The following is a 15,518-nucleotide window of genomic DNA, read 5'->3' on the forward strand; positions in this document are numbered from 1 at the left end:
AGAACATAGCCCAGTTTCTTCCAGTCGTTTATTCAGGAGTTTGCGGTCACAGGGAGGGAGCGTTAATGTGCCCCTCTTCCTCACCTCAGATCACGGGGACAGATTGTTTGACTGAGAAGAAATTTGTATGATTTCAATCAAAACGATTTGAATCATACCCATGTCATGAGGGAAGCATGTATTAACATAATTGATATTAAGTGAATGATCCATTCCATGATTCGAGATGAATTTTGTTATGTAGAATTGCAGGCCTTGCCTACCCTTCCAATCAAGAAGTGAAAGAAGCGCATGATGTTTATGATATAATAACATTTTTCAATATCTCTGCTGGACTTGGTCCCTTCCCCCCACCCCCATCTGAGGTCGGATGAAGGTTGATAGATTGGCAGCTGTTACTGAAGATATGAGACGTTATCAAGATCATTACAGAATTCGTTCAGATCTAATAAACGTTTGGTAATGCCTCAGTTTTTAGATATTGTTTACATCGTTATCGAACTGTTGCTTCCGTCAAAGACGTAGAACTACTATGTGATACATAACCTCTAATATCACTTCCACACAACTCAGTTATTTCTCATTTTGAAGAGAAAAATGGAGCATTCTTATGATTATAGAAACAATGTCTCTCCTTGTATCAGTTCTTAAAGGTTGTGTTTTATCAACATGCTGAAGTATACATGTAGTGCCCGTTACATTCACAGTTGAACATAATGTGTGACGTACCTTCGGTAGTGGAGACAGTTTTGATCGTCGTAAGATTAGAAGCGCAGTACGTGTACCATAACATAGATGCAGTTACAAGTGTATTACAATAGAACACAGCCGTATGCTTGAAAGATATAGCCATATGCTTGCTGTATTGCCTACCCGCGGCACATAATATCGAGTGTTGAAGATGCGATCTCTTTGGTGTGAAAAGTTGCTGCAATCGGTCTTCCATTTCATTCATAATCCAAAGTGGGATGAGAATAGCTATATTGTACCTCTCCGTCTTATTTTGAGATTACTGCCACTGCTGTACAGTAATACTTTGAACAGTACTCGATCTAAAGCACGCTGCACGTGAAAGATGTACTAATCAGGATTCATACAAGAAGGAAGAATGTGAAAGACTGAAACGTGCATAAATCAGCCACGTCGAGTACAAAGCATAATGATGTTGATTTGTGTGTGATGGTTATTGTAAAAGCGTACATGAGCCTGTCAGGCCGCAGTAGTGTTAAACAGCTACGAGATGAAACCTCATACAGATCATGAGGTATGTGACTTATCTTATTGCAAGTATATCATTTGCATAATGTCAATAACAGCAAGACAAAATAGGGACATCCATATTAAGTGACTTTTGAAAATGTTTTCACACCCTTCTCAAACAACGTATCCCGCGTAAACCTGTGTTCTAGCTCATAAATATCCTTGTTGGATAATGTGGATTATCCATCACGTAGATTCGTCAAATTGCTTTCCCATCGGAATAGTAGTGAATAGGCAAACTTCGCCAAGAGTAAAGAACCTGTTAAGCTACTGAACTGTACGGCGACTTATATTCTTACACGCACCTTCCATAAGAACGGGTGCATAGTTTTGATGTACTACAATCAACATGATGACAACATGTTTGATTACACAGAGAAGATAAACGAGATGTAGATTTAACACTCTCGATCCATCCCTATGGATGGCAATGACATCATGTTTAATATTTTTGCAGATGGTCATTAGGGAGTTCAACCACTTTCAGGCATCATGCTATACGAAGCTTTCCTTGAAGTCTCTATTTTCCGATCGTGATTTTGTATGAATTAATGTTCGTTCAAGAAGCGTTGCATTGCATTTTTTTTTCTGTCTTGCCGTTCAAGGTTTAGAAGAATGCTGATCTTTTATCTTTGTACAACATTTTCGTAAAGTGTTTACATTGTAGCACACTGCCAGTATTAGATAAATAGTTGGTGAAGTAATGGAAAATTTTAACTCATCGTTACTTCGCGTCCCCTTCGTTTTGTTGTCCGATTGTTCGGAGATTATGATACTTGTGATATTTTGATATTTATTCTATACCCTTTTCATGGGGAATTGTTGCAAACAAACTTGTTATTCTTTGTGTGTATCATCGTACTACAGTCGATTTAAGCGGAATCGATATACGCGGAATGACACAACGTTACAAATTATAGTTAAACAGTGTTAATTTTGTCGTCAGTTTAGTTTTCACTTTCTTCTCTTTAGCTGATGCGCGGAACGCATCAATATTGCGGTTTGATTGAGATACATTACACGACTGTATAGTTTTTCTTCTGTCGGCTTTCAAGAGCTGGCCGCACTGAGAAAAACGCAAGCAGACTCTACCTGTATGTGTGCTCTATTTCGTGGAATTAAACCGTCATCCAAGAAACTGTTTTGGTAATATTTTCGCTTGTTTGTCTGTCTGTCTGTTTATTTATTAGTTTGTTTTTAAAATTTCCATCTGAGAAGATGGCTGGATAGGCCATATTATACAGCTGCACTAGCTGGTCTTCCACGGCGTGCAATTTGGGGTGAGGCGGGACCACTTTAACGGGTTGTACATCCTGCTCTTTGAGATGAATGAATAGTGTGATCTTTTACGTGCATGAGTTGTGACTCTCCATTTTATGTCCTATTCGGCGGACAGAGGCTTGCCAGAGGGGACGGTATGATTACACATAACATTGTTCAGTTAGTCTCGGGAATCGAACCCGGGTCCTTTGGATCTGGAGGCAGACGCGCTACGCGACTAAGCCAAATCAACATCCCGCTTCGTTGGTTTTTATTTCAGGCATTTGGTGATCTTCTCTATAAAGTTATCTAATTTACAAATTCTGTGAATCGTCTTCATCATCATCACTATCTAAAAAATAAAAAATAAATAAATAAAAAATAAAGCTGACAGGAATATCCTATTGAAGCGCAGTAGAATAGGCCTGTATGTATAGCAGCTGTGATACAGAAATACACCTTAGCTTTATTATTAAAGTAAAACGAAAATTTTGTCTGCCCGACAGTCGCCTTAATTTGTTATGAAAAGCGAATTGATTTCATTTCAATTTAGTTTTCAGACAATGTAATTTCTCACTTTATCCATGAATTCAAATTCAAACTTTATTTTCATTTTTTTTTCAACAGAATACAAACTAATGTGTGAAATTTGATTACACATGGGAAACAATGAAGAATAATAGCATGCTCATGTCAATGAAGACACAAATATGCCAACGTAAGATGTCTTTAATCCAGAAGATGAAAATCTGAAAATGTATAAGTTCGGTTTATGAATGTAAAATATCTGAAATTGGATGGGGAAAGACAGGCCACCATCCTGAGCAATTGCTTGATCACGACGACAGCCTAATAGAATACATGTACAGCATATAAAAAAATTTATATTTGAACGAGTTCTCGCCTATCACTGAAGTATAGTGTAATTTGCATTTACGATACAATTTTTTTTACGCAGTTTAAAAAAATATATATATTTTGCTTCAAATACCCCCTCTCTCTTTCTATCTCCCTATATCCTATTGTATACTGTATTACATGCAAAAAACCATTGATACCTCTGCCACCATCTTCACACCTCAAATAGCGAGAATATAGTCTGCGTCATTTTGGACTAGGCAAACATAGAAGGCGAAGGAGAAAGAGCTCCAGCCCATCGTGTCTACAGTGGAGTGTAGCAAACATTTTCCAAGCCGGGGGAGGGGGGGGGGGGGGGGGGGGTATGACGAGAGAGCTAGACTGCCCTTGTACGCGCAAACTGACGTCACATTTCTTCTTTTCTTTCCTTGTTTTGTGTTTGCTCTCAGAACGTCACAATAGTTCCACAACAATCACATTGTGACATCATAATGACTTTTCTTTTTCTTTATTTCTCACAAGTAGGCATAAATGTAGCAAACTGTCGTGACGACGCGCGCGCGGAAGGCGTAATCAACGCTCTTTAACTTCCTCATGCGCGCAAGATGAAAGTGCGTTGACCGCAAACACTAATGCGTATATTTCATTAGGCCGGGGTCTCGCTTTGTGACCTCATACCAATGCAGTATGGACATTGTGACGTATAATTATTCCACTCGCCAGTATTTTGCATTCTGATACGGATATATCTACGCACTTCGTGCATGTGTTTGTGCTTGTTTCTTTTTGTTCTGTGTCTGAAATGGCCAAGGAGTGATAGGCTCGGTCGTATGTAGGCAGTGTCAATTCGCAGCATGTACTGGATTGACCCCATCTCTGCCTTATTCGTAGTAAACCTTGCAATGAGTTGACGAAAGCAATAAGTTCCAATCTCTCTTTTTTTAAATTCCTGTTGCTTATATCATTTGTCATGAGATTCTTCGTGTAAATACACATTTAAGAGTTTACAAATTGCCTACATAGACCTGTACACGTATTGTGTTCATTTGGTCATGGTAGATGGCCTCACTGGTCATTGTTTGTAAGAATAGAAAAGTGCAATACAGGGGAAGAAAGCATTAATTTCATATTATTTTCTGCAAGCAAGTTTGAAAGGTACGTTAAGTATTGTAGCGAGTGAAGTGCTGTACAAGACACGGATGGTCACTGGCTGCCTCTTTTTGGAAATTTGGCAAGTTAACCCTAATCCCACCGGGTTTTTTTGAGGGACTTGAAACCACGGTCGTGGATCGCGCGATCCTTGCGAAAATTTGCAGTAAGGTAGAGGCCAATGTAATCTACAAGACTGTATAGTTAGATTTTTCAAATTTTAATTTATGTATTTTATATTAATTAATTTATGCTAATTCATGCAATTTTCTTTTTTGCCTATAAATAAAAAAATAAAGCTCCAAGACTTCCAATTTTTTGGTGAACATATTCTTTTCAATATCCTCAACAATAATATTGAAGGAAAAATTCGGCTTCATTATTACTTCTTCTGTATTTTCTTGTTTATTGAATTTCTTATGTATTTCTTTGTTTTTTACTTTTTGTTTTTTGTTTTTTTCAAAAAATCTGTCGCAGAAACTTTTTGAAGCATAATCAGGCTAAAACAAATCATTATCAGCCATTGAAAGTAGAAATATTTATTTTTCTATGAATTACTTGCAAAAACACAATTTACATTGGATTTGTACACAAAATCATGTTTTTGAGCAATTTTTAGGTCGACAAAGTTTTTTCAAAGGGGCATGGCTTCAAAACGGTCTGCCCGGGAGCAACAAATTTGGTCTCAAAAGTTGCGCGATACTTGAAAGAAAAAAGTCATAAAATGTCGCGGCAAGAGCATTACGCGTTGCGAAATAATCACGATAAACGTATTATACTTCGACGAATTCACGCCTATCTAGCTAGCTATATGCAACCAGGGAGGTGGAACTCACCTCCCTGATGCAACACTCACAGATAAATCCCCCCCCCCCCCCACACACACACACACAATCGTCTTACACATTTAATCTTTGTTGAATGGAGAAGACCAAAGAAACGCGTCTTTACATGAACGTGATGATTTTACTGCAACTATCTCTATCAACTCACAGAGACGGACTTTAGTGTACACTTTTGTAGGAATTGACAATCGTGTACTGTTTCTTCTCTTGTTTACACAGCATTGCTTGCCCTGATCTCGTTTGCTTTGCTATCCATGGCACGGATGGACATTGTATCAGAAGTGGTTGCATACTGTTGAACTTCATGATGAAAAGGAAGAAACTTTTTACGACTTATTCCTGCGTGTAGGTGTGTGTGATTGACATGTAAATGTAAAATGTGTGTAAAAACATTATTGATCTCTTCCTCATCCAAAAGAATACAGTCAATGTTACTCAAGTCGAATCCAACGGGACAAGAGAAAATCATTTGACTTTGGTGAATTTCAACTTTCATAATAAAATCACCCTTTTTTTCATCCACCAGGTATCATATTGTTTGTTTTTTTTTCCTTCGACCACGACATTTTCTCAACTTGTGCGAGGTCAACTTAAGTGAGGATGATAATTATTTCCACACCACAAACATAAACAAATCAATGCACATCAAATGTAGGGGTAGAAGTTTGCCTAATGAAACTAGACATGCTTGCAAAATCCTTCTGAACCCTACCAAACTTCTCTGGGCCTGGCCGTGATGGGTCTGATGCGCTGCGTGCAGGGCAATAACAAAATAAAAACAATGGTTGAGTCAAAATGCTTTATTGGCAATAGACGTTCATTGTGTTTATCCTCTGTTACTGAGTAAATCATTACATGTACAGTGTAGCAATCACTCAGGGCAGGGTGTTGCATCTAAGGCATATGGCCTCAAAAGGGAAAAGAAATACAATTCAAACTGTGGCTTCATTTCAAATTTTATCATAACTAATCCAATAAAAACCCATCATGAAAGTAAAGACATTCATACTACAAAGGGTAAGCCGAAATAGGGCAAGCTGAAATTGATAAATGTGTCCTGCAGTCGAAGTTAGATGAAATCATCCCTACAGGACCTCACTTGTTTTATTTGTTTACTTGAAGTTACTTGTATTGGTAGAAGCCCTATCAGGTGACGAAATGTATTTTGTTAAGGATAGAAAATCCACATACCAGTAGTGTAAAAGGAAAGGCCACTCTACTATATTACATTTTAGTAGAAGAGGTTTCAAATAACTTACAAGCTGGTGGATGTGTCACCTTAAAAAATGAAAGGATGGGAATGACTATTGATTCCCCAACATCCAAAATGTTTAGAATTGATGCAGCCATATCAATGTTTGGTTTGAAAAAAAAAGAACAACTGAAGGGTGTGCTGTTGGGTAACACTACCTCCTCCTTGAGATTTTAACAGTATGTTTGTGTGCATATAAAGCTGAACCGATATTGATCACCTACCAGCGTCAATGCATTATCATGGTGCCAGCACCAGTATGCCAAGACGGTGATCTTGCTGTTCTTAATAACAGACATTGAATGAATAAGGATGTTCTTGCATGATTTATACATAATGATAACAAATGTAGATATTTAACAGACAAGAGTCCTTGTTTAAATATTCCTTTTTGACAAGTACATCAAATTATACAAATTAAACATACCTATTTCTCCTTGCCTTCCTACCTTGCTGAGATAGCTAATCCTTAGGAAGACCAGCAAGAGTTTCACAAGGCTTGTTGAAAGCTCCCTTAATAACTTGAAGAGATCAATGACAATAAAAACAACAACAACTCAATCAATATGAAAGAATACTGGAAATCCATACTCGACTACAAGGCCTTTAAATATTACCACAGCAGATTTTGAAACCTCTGCAGTATTGGGTGCCAGCCCCCAGATACATTCTTTTCAGCCAATTTTGTAGTCAAAGAATTTCTTCAATGCATATGCTTCCAACACCTAAAGCCATCATGAACTCCAGAGTGAAAAAAAAGGTCAACATAGCACAATCATTAAATGCATAAACTATTGCAGACATTATACATGGATTGCACCCAAATGTGACAAGGTGCATAAATTTCACACTGCACATTATGCACATATTTTGGTTCTTACAAATGAGAACTCTTGCTCCCAACAGCACATTTGAAGTACATGTTGCCACTGTAAAACACGACTTGTTGAAGCCTCTTTCCCTACCAGAACTTTGTATTTACATTCTTTACATGTAAAAACACCATAATGACATTAAGTGACAACGTGTATGCACAAATGATACCAAATGCCACAAGATCGGTTTGATGTATAGTATCTATCGAAATGTTTACGAGACCCGTCATCAGATTGGCCAGCAGGAAGTACAGCAGCTGATTTCTACCAATGGCAGACACCAACAGAGAAGTCCCTCCTGGTTGGTCTGTACCAAAAAGACAAGAGAATGAGAATTATCTCTAACATCATGCTTAACTTTCATAGTGTTTAATTTGAGCAAGGGTCATCAAGATTTCCAGCAGCTGATATTCACTATAAACTCCCTCATGGGTCATTCAATGTAAAATCAAAGCATCTTCATACACATGGAGATTTTTCTATCAAGTTATGCACACACAATGGGTTTCAAGTCTTTTTCTATGAGGCAGATGGACCTACTGGCAAGTGCAGGAATTGATTGGTGTTTTGTAATTTATCAATCTAAATGTTCTGAAGTGCCCAAGATTGAAAGGAACCAAAGGTATGTGAGATGATAACCAACCTCTTTGAAAATTCACTGCAGAAATTAACAAAAGGCACATTGATCAAATATTCGTGTGTATTTCAATGACTTTAAAAACGGCATAAGCGACATTCATGCATGATATAGCTAAGCTACTACAAATATGAAAATTGTGTGTATATACAATATATATCGTATAGCAATGTGAAATCATACATACTTAAAATGAAAATCAACCTCTACAACAAAATTGACTTGACAAAACCTTGATATGTGAGCAATGAAATATCCTAGCGTGGAGAAATGTCACTTGCAAGATACACAAAACAACACACTTTATGATGTCTGTAGTTTCAGTCATTCTAGAAAAGGAATTTGTTATGTACATTTATTTATAGAACTTTATATACATATCTTATTAGTGCTAGCAAAGTTAAATTATATATAAAGTATTTAATACCTGAAGCAACATCAAGTCAGTGCTAAAGGTCTACTCGTTAATTTACTACACATTCACATCATACCTTCTTTTTTGTTATCCCGATATATATGATGGTTTATCACTTTGAATATGATGTCAATCAACAAAAAGCAGCATAGAGCATAAATACCAGAGGCGATCTGAAAAAAAGAATCAAACACAACCATAGAGATGTAAATCTTAACTTGAAATCATTCTACAATGGAATGGATGCAACTTCAATGCCAAAGGTTGCATGCTGTAACAAGTTAATTCAGTTATGCTTGCTAAGTAACCACAAGATACATGTGTATTAGAATGCCTACATTTCATTTCATTTTTGGATGAACATACCAAATTCATCGACATAAAGATTCAATTGATTAATGCAAAATGAAAATTAAAAAAAGATAAATAAATAAATGCAGGGGAACTCTCAGCAGTACAGAAAGAAAGACAAAAAAAAAAGAGAATTCTGTCCGAGTATGTATGCCCATGATTTTTTTTTTACAATTGCTACTGATTAATCTGACATTAGTTTGCATCCTACGAATTACTTAAACAGAACCATCACTAACTCTTCTAATGTGCCTTTCAGCAATAACTCTGAGAAGTGAGGAGTGTTTGAATTAAAGTTGATGGGTGAGGGGATAAGTCTAGAGTACACTGCACCTCACCACTTATTGCAAATCAAGAAATATCCGCTGCATGAAATTTATGTGAATTGGAGCCGACAGCCTTTTTCGCGGCATGAAATTTTTGCGAATTGCCACTGGCATCCAATGCATGACAGTGTAGACAAGAACTTTTGCATGAATTTCAATTTCATGAATCTTGGCTTCTGTGAAATTTATGACATTAAAATGCATGCAAAAATATCTGGTTTTACAGTCTGCTTACGTTCCAGATGATGTAAGGCATGTTTGCCAATCTCCTGCTGGTGGCACTGACGTGTTCCTCAACCCACAACAGAACAAGCCACACTAAGGCATCGGCTAAAATGAGGATGAGGAGCGCCTTCAACCAGTTCTTGACACAGCTCCTGATAAAACAAAGAAAATAAAAATGTCAAAGGAGGGGCCTTATCAGATTTATCAAGTGTGTGCTGTGTTTATGCAGGGGACTGTTTTGAGTCTCATCGTCTGCGATGAACATGGCACAACTTCTGGAGGTTGCGCCAGACTCATGCTAGGTTGTCTTGCATGACATTCATGCCAGACTCACTCCAGACTCATGCCTTGTGCCATAACTGTTTAGTGTCCCCATCGTCTGAAGTTAAAACAGCACAACCTCTAGAAGTTGTGCCGTGTTTTGGGGGACTAAAAATAGGGTATAAGAAAGTAATCTATACAGAGTTTCGGTGTGTGCCATGAAATACAGGTACAGTAGTTGTCTTTGTGCATTAATGTAAATTGTATAATATTCCTCTACCGTTTTACTTGCAAACTACAACTCATTGCAAATTTACTTTTTTTCTCTACTAATCAAGACACTTTATTCATAAATGTAACAAAACAGGGATATCATAATCACTATGTATCATCTGCAACAAAAGGAGTCAATTCCATTCCAAAATTCAAGGAAAATCATATTTGGTTCATTTTGCGCACAACTCTAATAACAATATTGACATCAGCGGTGCAGCAATTGTGAAATGGAGATATGTTTTATACTCTTTCTTTGACCTCAAATGTAGTCAGTCCAGAGTATGATTTTGTTTTATTTACCCTCCCTTATCTGTAGCACATTCATCGACACAAAGTGAGGTTTTCATAGCTTCAATGTAACTTTAATGCAAAGATACCTTGGCTGCATCAGATATTGTCCGAGCTTGACGCCTGCAAAGTAGATGGCGACGTAGCCCAGGCAGGAGGCCAGCCCCTCCCTGTTGGCATTGAAGAACCCCGCCCGGGAATCCTCCAGGTCGGTGCCGTGGAGAACCACCTCCTGGAGACCACATCCCGTCAGCAGGTGCTGGTAGAGAAGGGCCAGTGACAGGGAGATCAGGCCGCTCCACGAGGGCGGCAGGACGGCCAGTAGCAGGGTGCACAGCACCTGGTAACCATTTCATGGACATGATTTTACAACCATGGTAATTACACAGAGCATCTTTCATGTTAGCAACTTTGCAACAGCCAACCAGCCACAACAAATATTCTTTTTTTCTGTACAAGTTTTTTTTTTAAAATCAAGATAAAAAATTACAATGCATTTTATGGCAAAGGGCTCTAATATGTAAAAAAAAAATGATGAGATATGGAGTCTGTACTTTCACTATACTTTTATTCATCATGGTCAGGATATGTAGTATCATCTGAAAAAAAAAAGAAGTACCATACTGTTGCTGAATGTCCTCCAAAGCATTGCATAACTGATTGCCTGGTAATATTCAACAATAATCAGATTTCAGTTTCTTTATATGTCTCTCTAGCTAATCTTTATTGTCATTGTCTTTCATCACTAATAGGGAGCTTTAGATTTTAGATGCGCGGACGTTCAAAGGGAAAAAAACATGGTCTGAGCGTGCGCAGAAGCGCGCATCAACTTGACGTACGCTTCTGCGCACGCTCAGACCATGTTTTTTTTCCCTTTGAACGTCCATGCCTCTAAAATCTAAAGCTCCCTATTAATGTCTTTTCACATCATGCAATAATGGACAAACTGCAGTGAAGAATTCCTTGCATTAACAGATATCATTTGGCATAATCCTTCAATAGATGTGAGAAAGCTTTCAATTCTTTTAAACACAACAATTTCAGAGGAATCATACACGAGGTCGTGCAATTTACCTTTGTTGCAGCTAAGGTGAAGAAAAAGTTCCAATGGACCCCATATTCAGAGACGTTCTCATGGTAGTCTATCCCTTTAAGCGATGCCAGCCTGCCAAATCCAAGGATGAGGAGAGGAACCGAAGACTTCACTGATTTCATCAAAGATTTCAGTCCAGACCTAGGGCCAAGAAATAAGTATAGCTTGACTATGATATTCTCATTGCATTGATAACAAACACTTCCCTCTTTTTTCCCATTGTATAGAGAGAATTCTCATGTTGAATGAAACATTTCAGCATCAGCATTTGTTTCCATGGAGACTTGTCATCTGCTTGCTCTCTGGAATTTGAAGTCTAAACTTTGAGGTTTTGACTCAAGGATTATTGTTTAGTATGAACTAGAACTGTATTTCTATTTTATCATAATGCTACAGTGCACTCCCGTTACAACGAACACGGTTATAACGAAATTTCGTTATAACGAAGTAAATCTTCTGGTCCCAAAATTATCACCATTAAAGTCTATGGCACAAAATTCGCTTATAACGAACACGGTTATAACGAAATTTCCGTTATAACGAAGTCTTTTCTGAGCGCCACAGACAAAGAAAAACAAAAGAAATGTGCTCCGTTATAACGAAATGCGAATTGCTTTCGAAAATACGTAGCGGAACAAGCATTTACAAGCGTCTCTGCATGAGTGAACGCTTCACACCACTGTGTGTTTGCTCCTTGTGTCACGCACAGTTTCTGAGGGGAACTTGCATTAATTATTGTAATACAGTTATCCCATCACATTTCACATAGCTTTCCAGTGTATGATGAGTATTCAGCAAGCTGTGTATGATATATATACGTGATTCCTTGTTTTCATCATATATTGTATTTGTTCGGTTATAACGAAATTTCATTATAACAAAAGAAAACTGCCGGTCCCGAGCATTTCGTTATAACGGGAGTGCACTGTATTCATCATCTGCTTAACTCGGTTGATTTGATATCTATACCTCACGACTGAATGAAAACAAAATAGTCATACACTTAACTATATTCTGCAAACCATTGGCTCTTCAAGATTTAAATTTGACATTTTTTTATTCAATTCTGTGTCCACTATCTTTTACCCAACAGTGGGCAAGGTGACATAAGGCTACCACTAATCCACACATTTGCCACAATTTGCTGTCTTGCTGAACAATTTAAAAGCCTTCCAAATGTAGAGTCTGCTCTCCATATTTAAAGATACATTTCCTCAACATCAGTGTATTTTAAAGAACATCTCTTTGCCACACCTATCATATTTTCCTCTGGCTTCTGGTGAGACTATTGCATTCATCAGGACATAGGCACCCACTCCGCCATCCATAATTCCCGTGCCGAAAGTTTCCGTCTTTGCAAAGCGCCTCGGGAACACAACAAAGTCCACTGCAAGGATACCGACGGCAACTCCAACATTAAACAGCACTCTAAAGTTTGTGATAAATGGCAATCGTCCACACATAGGCGTTTCCAGGATGCTCTGCACAGATACAGTTTTGTACTTGAAGCATTTGGACTGGCAGGCAAGTAGCATCAAGGATATGGAGAGGACAATCTCTGTGAGAACTATCTGAAGAGCTGAGTCACTGAGGAGTGTGGCCGACAGGCACAGCGGAAGAGTGAGGATCAGAAAGTCGAGTAGAAACTGGATTCTATGTTTGAGGGGATAGGAGAAAGAGATAATGGCTTTCTAGCATGAAACAAGCACAATCACTGTCCAGTAGATTACTGGGAGTGCTGCACGTAAACACATAGGTCATCAAATAATGATCATCATGAACTACATACTTGCACAATCATTATTCAATTATTATCTATATTGTATGTTTTAAAAGACAAAATCGACAAACTTGACAAAACACCATGCATTTTTGTCAAGTTGTAATTTGATGGCCATTTCAGCACATACCTTGAGACCAAACCAAAAGTTGTCTTATCACACTGAAGCAAACAAAAAATGGTTAATAATAAAATATGGGAAGTCAGTGATATTCTGGAGTGCTCCTAAGTTTGTGTTATCTGTCCTTTCTTCCACTTTTATAACTATATCGCATTTGTTTCTCGGGCAACCAGGTACACCATGCACTCATTTTGCAGGGCATTAATTGCCACATTGATTTAATGCTGTAGAAAAAAGAAAATTATCCACAACTCCTTCAGAGTAAAATGTTAATGCATCCACGCTCACTGTAAGTTTTTATTCTTATTATGAGCAGAGCTGCCAACTTTTGTAAAAGCCTTTCAGTACTATGATGGCTGAAAATCAGTAATTTGCACCTTTTTTGAGTGAAAATCAGTAATCCTTAACAGTGTTATAGAATTTATCACAGACAATGATTTCTAAAATCAGTAATTTGCTTGTAACCTTCAGTATTCTTGTCCAATTTCAGTAGAAATTACTGAAAATCAGTACTAGTTGGCAGCTCTGTATGAGTGATATGTGTCTGGAATCACCTACCCTCTATTCCTGTCACCTCATAGACTAGAAAGACATAGAAAGGGCAGCTTTACCAGCAAATAGGAAGATGCAGTCATCAGTATAGGGTCTACTTACACTGTAGTCAATAAAAAGAGTCTCAATATCTTATCTGCATGCTCACAGTATACTGTTGTACATACAGTATAGAAATGTTGGCACCCACTGTAGAATTCACACGTACTCACCATTGCTGATCAATGATCACAGTCTGGCTAATCAAACAAACTGTCAGAGGGAATACGTACATCTTCAAGATTTAAGTTTCAAGTACCTTGCAAGTTTATTAGGACAAGTGATGTGTGCCACTATTGTCTAATCAAACATTTGACACTGATATTTAAGGCAAAAAAAAAATAACAGCATTGCATTCATTTTCTTCTTGCAACTCACAGCAGCCCTTCATGGATGCTGAAGGCTACCAGTACAAGGTGAACTGATGACCGCAGCAGGACAGATGTTGGACTGACGGTCAAGATGAGAGAGACCTCGGACTTCGTGGTCCCATTCAGGTTGCTGTAAAACGTCTCCTTGGACAGCTTCATTGCAGCAGAATTTCCCGCCATTTTCTAAAGCTGTTGAAGCAGATGTGAATAAAATCAAACAAAATACTGAGCACTTGTGCACAAATGTTATTTGAGTATTACTTGATGATGATGATGAGCATATAATATTGATGTTAACAATCATAATGATGGCAGCCATACAATAACAATCACGATTATTATAAATGCTGCTGATTATCATTATTAGCATCATCACCATCACCATCACTTTACAACTGAATCTCTGCATGCCACGGTGGTGAAAGAGCTAAAATCTCACAATATCATTTCCATGATACCACACATGCGATACCAGAACCAGATCTGCTCCATTGCATTGGACAAGTTCCACTCCCTGGAATGGGTGAATTCTGGGGAGTATTTTAGACAAGCTGCCCTCCACTTTTTTATAATTTTATGCTTCATCATTTTTATGTTTTCATATATAAAATATACCATTACTTAATCTAAAAGAGGTTAAACGTCAACATAGGTCAGAATTACTTCTGTGACACACCCCATTCTCTCAGAGATGCCAAGTTCAAAAAACTTTCATGAGTGAGATTTTTATGACTCGGCGTCTCGGCGCTCGCGCGCACGCGCACGCGAACGAGGGGGGTGTCCCCCCTCCCATGGTAGGGAGCTTTTTGAAATTATTAGCTCTTATAATGATGCCATGTGGTGCATACTTAAGTGACTATTTTTTACTAATTTTGACAGACAAAAGGGAAATATACCTTCAATTGCAACTATCACTTTAATCCTTTGAGCTATGCTCCTTATTTTTGGCCCAAATTGCAGACTTCACCAGATGTGTGAGAAAAATGGGTGCCATGCTTGAGATCGTGACACAGACCCTAAATGCTTGAGACAATGAGTCTCACACAGAATGCGTGAGACTTGGTAGCTCTGTTCTCTTGGTAATTAAAGTCTCAGTACCGGTATGCTTTCAAATAAAACATAACTTATAATAGACACAAATAACATGCAGTGTGCTATTTGACATAACTTGGAAAGTTGTCATAAGACAAAATGAGAGTACAAATATTGCTGTACATGCAGGGAACAATACTATAGGTCATCAAGCCAAGGAATCTTCAGTTGCAAAAGGGATAGGAGAGTTCT

At 38.0% G+C, this 15,518-nt stretch overlaps 1 protein-coding gene across 1 annotated transcript; it reads right to left on the minus strand.

Moving 5' to 3' along the window:
- Window positions 1-7,585: 7,585 nt before the first annotated feature.
- On the minus strand, window positions 7,586-14,414 carry LOC139714668 (phosphatidylinositol-glycan biosynthesis class W protein-like). Its single transcript, XM_071626347.1, has 7 exons — window positions 14,242-14,414; window positions 12,626-13,024; window positions 11,353-11,512; window positions 10,368-10,618; window positions 9,464-9,605; window positions 8,628-8,724; window positions 7,586-7,794 (listed from the first exon to the last, which is right to left on the minus strand). The coding sequence occupies exons 1-7, from the start codon at window positions 14,412-14,414 to the stop codon at window positions 7,586-7,588; spliced, it is 1,431 nt and encodes a 476-aa protein (XP_071482448.1).
- Window positions 14,415-15,518: the final 1,104 nt, after the last annotated feature.

The sequence above is a fragment of the Diadema antillarum genome, unplaced genomic scaffold, assembly GCF_040938485.1.
Source record: "Diadema antillarum isolate AM-2024a unplaced genomic scaffold, OU_Dant_1.0 seq00002374_RagTag, whole genome shotgun sequence".
Taxonomy (NCBI): Eukaryota; Metazoa; Echinodermata; class Echinoidea; order Diadematoida; family Diadematidae; genus Diadema; species Diadema antillarum.

Coding starts and splice junctions, on each gene's coding strand:
- LOC139714668 (XM_071626347.1), bottom strand. CDS start 14,414: ATGGCGGGAAATTCTGCTGCAATGAAGCTGTCCAAGGAGACGTTTTAC. Junction 10,619..11,352: donor TCACCTTAGCTGCAACAAAG/GTAAATTGCACG, acceptor AATGGTTACCAG/GTGCTGTGCACCCTGCTACT. Junction 9,606..10,367: donor CAATATCTGATGCAGCCAAG/GTATCTTTGCAT, acceptor TTGTTTTATCAG/GAGCTGTGTCAAGAACTGGT.